This window comes from Carcharodon carcharias, chromosome 1 (genome assembly GCF_017639515.1).
Source record: "Carcharodon carcharias isolate sCarCar2 chromosome 1, sCarCar2.pri, whole genome shotgun sequence".
NCBI classification, from domain to species: domain Eukaryota; kingdom Metazoa; phylum Chordata; class Chondrichthyes; order Lamniformes; family Lamnidae; genus Carcharodon; species Carcharodon carcharias.
The window spans coordinates 227,134,296-227,141,486 of NC_054467.1; the positions used below are offsets into that span (position 1 = coordinate 227,134,296).

General features: G+C 38.7%; 1 protein-coding gene across 2 annotated transcripts in view; it reads left to right on the forward strand.

Annotated features, from left to right (window-relative positions):
* letm1 (leucine zipper-EF-hand containing transmembrane protein 1) overlaps positions 1–4,634 on the forward strand; it is a 122,243-nt gene extending 117,609 nt beyond the window's left edge. The window contains exons 13-14 of one of the 2 annotated variants that reach the window (XM_041187670.1): positions 15–171; positions 837–4,634. In XM_041187670.1, coding sequence (XP_041043604.1) covers positions 15–171; positions 837–989 — 310 coding nt within the window. In that variant the 3' untranslated portion in view covers positions 990–4,634. The remainder of the gene's footprint in view (positions 1–14; positions 172–836) is intronic. The other variant, XM_041187680.1, reaches the window with a different exon arrangement.
* The last annotated feature ends 2,557 nt before the right edge of the window (positions 4,635–7,191 follow it).

The following is a 7,191-nucleotide window of genomic DNA, read 5'->3' on the forward strand; positions in this document are numbered from 1 at the left end:
TTTCCTATATGCAGTTTCTATTTCACCTTCAGGGAAAATCTCATCAGCATCAATGAGCTGATCAGTGCAATGAAGCAGATCCAGAATATCCCACAGCACAAATTACAAAAGATTGCTGAATCCCTGGATGAAAACAAAGATGGAAGAATTGACATCAATGAAGTCATAAAAGTAAGCTTGAAATAAATTTTTAACGGTCTTCAAATTGCCATTCTAGACTTGAATGAAGTGATTCTGGAAAACTACTTTTTGAGAAAAATTGTTATTTTTCTTTCCTATTTTCTCCTCCCCCATTTCTTATGAATTTAAGGAAACATGTCATCAAGGTACTATTTAGCAGAGTTCACTAGAGGACTAACAAGCTACACCAACATGTCTGAGTTTCCCTGATTAGTTTCTTAGTAGCATGAATGTTTGCATTGCTATTCTTTAATGCACCTTTATAGAAATGCTGTAATGTAATATCCTATTTGGAGACAGGAGAAAGTTTTATTGAATGAAAAGTAATTCTACAACCTGGAATATGTGATTTATATTTTGTGTCTGATTAATAACTGTGTAGCCTTGTAAATGAGAATGGAATATCTTCTTGGTTGGACTTGTGGAGATTGGTGCTGGCTGATTATTTTTCTGGTTTCAACTGCTTATGACTCAATTGCCATTGATCAGTTCCTTTATCATTTTTTCAACCTCTGTCTCCAAAAAGGATATTACCTTCATCCCTTTAAGATATTTTAAAACATGGTTTGAAGAGTAAATATTGACAGTCAAAAGATAGGAAGAGATAGGTTTGCCAAACCACTGTTGGTTGCCTGACTGATTTCCTGTCTTTGCAGGTGGTGAAGTTAATTGATAAAGAAGATATAGACATCTCAACCAACCAGGTTGCAGAGATTTTGGAATTATTGCGCAAGGAAGAGAAGGTTGTAGAACAGCAGAAAGCAAAAGAGAAGTCAGAGAAGGAACAGGCGGCAGAAGTCCAAAATTAAACAGCTTCATCTAATAAAATGCTTGATATCAGAATTTATCTAATTTTATTTGTTTGATTTTTTAAATTTGTTAAAAGCATAACTAAAGGAATCAAGTGGATAATGTGTACCGCGGAGGAATTGTAGATTGCTGCATTGTGCTACAGAAATGGAATAATGTTTTCTGTTATGCCAAGAATTGAATCCCACCGTTCCAGAAGCTTGGAAACAATGTTTCTTTGAAAATGCACTTATAAAAGTAATGTTATTGTGATGTGGTAAGCTCTAATAATATTGTTTTTATAAATGAACAAAGCAACAGGAAAACATAACCTTGGCGGTGTTAAAGAAGTGCTTACAGTGGACAATAAGTCAGTTAATTGAAATTGAGCACCAAATCGCTTTCAGGAAGTATTTGCATTAGCACAAATATGTCACTCTGGACCACTACAAAACCTTTTCAATATTGGGGCCTATTTCAATTTCAAAATCTTCAAAGTAGTGTCAATTAAGACTGATTTTCTATTAATTCTAAAGATGAGTGCTACACAGTGGAATTAGATGAATGCACCAAACCAAAGAATATTTTTAGCTATTTTTGGAATAAGCTAAATTCTTTTTGCATCTGAAATGTTATTATAGTCCTTAAAAGGTTCAATCTCAGTCATATAGTGCATCTACTCAATTATAACTTACGCATTTTTAATAAATGGTATGAATGTTGGACTGCATTGCTACTGTTTACTCCCACACACCCCAAACAGCTTATGTTTTACTGTATTGCTGATTGATTGCATATGTTCATGAATCAGGTTTTTGGAATACACTCAGGTATTTCTAAATTTATTTTTTAAGTTGTTAAATATTTAGTGAAGAAAAAGCTGGCCCATTGTTCAAATTATACCCTTATTTATATTGCAGATACTGTGGTGGTTGCAGCAATTGAAATGTTTTTATTTGCACAAGATTGTGCTATACTAATGGATAATGTTGTGGCTAATTAAATTTGAACGTTAACTACATTTCCATCACAGAACATTTTCATATTTTACCTTTTTTTGCACTGGCATGGTAATATGGAGTTCAATATGTAAATGTATTTTCTTTGTAATTGCAACACATTCAAAAAACACCTACATATGAATAAGATGGAAAAGTATGATAACCTGCAGATTGTAGACTCAGTTCTCGTTTCCAATCAGTTATATCAAGCGAAGTATACATTGACCTTAATATTTTCCTAAACAACTTGTATAAAAATAATGACTGTGCACAAAGGTTGTATAATTAGTGACCTATCTGTGCAGTATTTGCACTATTGACTTGTATATAATCTTTTTCATGCTTTTGTTTACATTTAGGATTCATTATCTGTGACTCGAGCAATGTGAGTCTCATCAGTGGCATTGCCATGAAACATTAATATTTTGGGCTGGAAATTATTTGAATTAAGTGCTTTACTCATACCTAATATAAGAAAGTTAAATGTTTTTAAAGCAATGGCCCAGATGTTCCATGGAGCAGCAGTCAGATTGCTGCTCCGCTCAAACTTCTCCGTGCCTAGACACTGCTCCAGAAATACGGAGCGCCGCATCCCTCGAAGAACTCCATTGTAGCATTGTAGTGTTAGGGGGAAGCAAAGCGTACCCCCTTTTTATGGCACTAGCTGCTGTATGATAAATTTAAATGTGTGGTGTGAATGTTAATGAATTGGTGAGTGGATGAATGAGTGAACGGGTAGGGTGGTAGAGTGGGTGAGGTTAAGGAGTAAGGTGGGTGAGGTAAGTGGGCAGGATGGCAGATGGATAAGATAGCAGGTGGGTGGCGTGGGGTTCAGGGGGTGGTGGGGGCGGTGGTTGGTTGTGTAGCTATCCAGGTGTTAGACCGGGTTTTAATCTAACATTTCTATCCAGGTAAGTACCACAGAACAGCCCAAACTAGCTCAGAGTTGACTCTAGCTCAGAGTTGGAGACTTCCATAGAGGGTCCCGGGGGGCAGGGAAATTGGCAATCAGAAGTTCAAATTTCCTGGGCAATTCCCATGGAAGGCAGTGCATCGTGACTTGGGTTCCGATGCACATCTTGGGTCGTACATCCGGAATCTAACAATCTGAAGACTGGAAGATCTAGACCATTGTTTCAGCCCTTTTTAGATACATTTCTAATTTTTCTTTTGACAAGACCATAGTAAAATGCAAGTTCCCCATGCACCCCCTCCCCCACACTTTGTGATCCTTTACAGAAACTTTCATGTTCAAGTATGTTTTCCCTATAATTATTTCAATTTTTAAAGAAAGACCTGCAACACCAAATTTGTCAATTAGAACCTAACACAGTTTAGGGTTTAGATGATTGTGTTCTTGAAATTAGATCTCTGTGACTTGATACTTTTGACCAGTTTCAGAGGCAGCATACGTAGACCAGCCAAATACGTAACTAAATCTGATTGGGAGGAAGGCACACAAATTTGTTTTTAACATTGAAAGCTATTGGAGTTTGCGCTATGCTAGATGAAGATTTAGCTCTTTACAATTTCTCCATCATTCTCAACAATCACTAGGGACACATCTTTGAGATATCCATCCTTGTCAGTTTCCTTAAAGAGTTTTGTTAAGCCATCTAATATGCAAATGCACTTGTTTTGAAAAATATTTTTTCCTCACCAAATCTGTTCCCAGATCCCTGTGCATCTCTTCCAGTTATTGTGTAGTTGGCCATTGGAATACCAATTGATTGCACGACATGGTAGTATATAGTGTACTATATGCTGCTTTTCACCAGTGACCTGGAATTAAGTCGAACCAGAAATGGTGATAGAACCTTTTATAGTCGAGATGTTTTGTCATATATGTTTTGTCTTTAGGGCCACGATCTAAAGCTGTCCCTAAATTCGTGATCTAATTGAGATATCACAAGGATCTTGTTGGTGTGGGGAATGTAAAATTTCACACCATCAAAATACAGTTTGCTGCTCAGTGGTTGGGAGCCGAATAGAGAGAGCTGTACTTTGCATTTGGCTATATTATACTCAATCTGGAACTGCTTGACAATGACACTAAGCAAAATGTGATTTCTTTTTGGTGGATGGAGAAGAATAGAGAAAAAGAAAGTCATTGACATCACTTTACAAAGAAGGCACAAGGAACAAGTTGATCTGAAAGTTTAATTGAAATAACGTTGTGATGGACTCTCATTAAATAACGACAGCATAAATAACTCCCTCCCTCCTGCAGAGTGAAATGGAAGTACAAATCAATTTGCAAAGTATATCATTTAATAAATTTAAAGGGGAAATAGTTAATCTCACAGCCATGATGATTAATGCCTGCTGGAAACACATGCCCATTCTGAGATAGTGAACTATTAAGTGTTAGTTATAGTGTAAAATACTGAAATACTATATGTTGTAGGCTCTATATATTTGTCTTCGCCTCTGTAGTGGTAAATAAAAGCTATGGTCCTGCTTTATTAACTTTTTCCTGCTATAGCTTAAATGTGTGCAGAAGTGGTGCACTGATCTTTGGAAAATATAAGTGATACATATTTTTAGAAATAATATGAAAACAATGGACTGGATTTGGTAACAATTAATTTCAAAGAGATATGGGCATTTGTGTATAAAAATTGGAAAATGCATATGATTAAAGTGCGCAAAGATTTAAATTCATACAAGTCTTCAGTGTATTTATTTTTCTAAGGATACTTCCTTTTCTCCCCTCTTTCTTTCCATTGGGAAATGTTGATGTGACAAAGGGACCTGGGTGTCCTTGTGCACCAATCACTGAAAGCAAGCATGCAGGTGCAGCAAGCATTTAAGAAGACAAGTGGCATGTTGGCCTTCATTGCGAGAGGACTTGAATACAGAGAGTAAGGATGTCTTACTGCAGCTGTACAGGGCATTGGTTAGACCACACCTGGAGTATTGTGTGCAGTTTTGGTCTCCTTAGCCTCCCGTAGAAGGGGTACAGCAAAGGTTCACCAGCCTGATGCCTGGGATTGACAGGATTATCATATGAGGAGAGATTGGGTTGACTAGACCCGTATTCACTGGAGTTTAGAAGTATGAGCGGAGATCTCATTGAAACGAATAAAGTGCTGAAAGGGCTGGACAGTCTGGGTAAAGGGATGATGTTTCCTCTGGCTGGGGTGTAGCAAACACGGGAAAACAATCTCGATACGGGGTAGGCCATTTAGGACAGATGAAGAGAAACCTCTTCACTCAGAGGGTGGTGAACCTGAGGAATTCTCTAGCACAGAAGGCTGTGGAGGTCAAGTCACTGAATATATTTAAGAAGGAAATAGATTTCTGAATTCCAAAGGCATCAGGGGTTATGGGGAGAGTGTGGGAGTATGGTTTTGAGATAGAGGATCAGCCATGATCTTATTGAATGGCTGAGCAGGCCGAAGGGCCAAATGAACTACTACTACTATTTTCTATGGTTCTATTAATTCATTCGTTCCTCCCCACTTTGTTTTCTGAGCAATCAGCTAGCCAGAAAGTAGGAAAGATTATCTCAGGATGAATGCACTATGGTTGCTATTGTGTCTCACTCAGGTAACCCTTTCCATTATTGAGAGAATAGGCCTAGCTACAAATGTCAAATAAATGCATTTAATCTTCAAGCAATATAACTAGTTCCACTATTCTAAGGTATGAATTGGCATCAAATTGTCAAAGGTCAGGATACATCACCATAGTAAGCTGTGCAACTCAGTCTCTGTTACTAACTTACAATTGATCTTATTGGTATCACATGATGGAGACACACACAATAGGAGCTGATGGGTATGTTCTAACAGGTTTACTGTGTGATTTGAGACTATGGCTTTATCTTAACATTGCAAAAGTACCTCTTCGACTTGCCCATTGATGCTGAGTTGTGTTCATTGAAGATATTTTATCAATTTATTGTATCAGTTACTTATAAATAAGGCCATCACTTCCAAAACTTCTCCAAAAAAAGGTTTTACCTGTGGATTAGCATTATATTCAACGGCTTAACAATGTACAGAATTTCAAATGCCATCTCAAACTCACCCCACCCCCAGGTGTCCCTTGAAGATATTCTCTTGGGACTGAGATCAATTGTGGCACAATATTTAAGGAGCTTGTTCAGAAAATAACAAAAGGCATAATGTCATCACATTTCTACCTCTCTGGAACTCTGAAGAAGTCATACGGACTCGAAGTGTTAACTCTATTTCTCTCTCCAGAGATGCTGCCAGACCTGAGCTTTTCCAGCATTTTCAGTTTTTATTTCAGATTTCCAGCAGCTGTAGTATTTTGCTTTCATTTAAATGTTTAATTCACTGACACTTCTCTTTCAGAAATGCCTACCTTGAAGAATTACTGCTGTCCGACAGGATTTAATGGTTTGTCTCTTTCACCCTGTTCACCATCACTTTCTATTTCCCTTCTGCTGTTTGGTAAGGTTACCAAAACTTGCTTTCACAGCCATATTTCCTTCCTCTGTGACTGTCTTCATCTCCGACTTACCCCATGTGGATTCTAACTGAAGTTCCATCCATCATGTTTCAAATCCACCCAGGATTACAAGTATCTTCAGGACATACAATATTCCTCGGACTGCTGTTCTCACCGCACCCTGAGATCCACACTCAATGCCATGCGCCGCCACGTGTACACACTCAACCCCTCTCTGCAGCAGCATTGACTCACCCTATTCAAGGCTGTCCTTGCCCCCAGTTCCATTTCATTCTTCTTCTCATTTGATGCCTTAACAAAAAACTTTTTCTCTTCCTTTCAGATGCTAAGGAACACAAGCTCCAACAGCTTATTGATGCCAATGCCCATCCAGGACCCTCCGCCCCTTCCCACCCCTCTGGCTCCATCCCATATTCTAATCCTAGCCCTTGCCATTCACTATAGACTCTGACCTTCTCCTCTCAGCTAAACGTTCTGTACTCAGCAAAGGACCCGGCTTCATCCCCTTACACCCTCACCACAATGAATTCTGGGCTCGGCACAGTGCTGAACTCTTGTTCCATCACCTTCATCTCCATGCTCACTTCTTTGGGCAGATTCAACAGATCCTTTCACCCGCCTTCAGTATTCTCCCTTTACCTGGACCCCTCCCCTGGCCTCTGACCTGCTCTTGATCATTTCATTGAGGACTCTCAGTGTGACATCGACCATCTTAATTTCTCTGCTGCTCTCACCCACTCCAACCTGTCTCCTTCCGAACTTGCTGCACTCAGTTCTC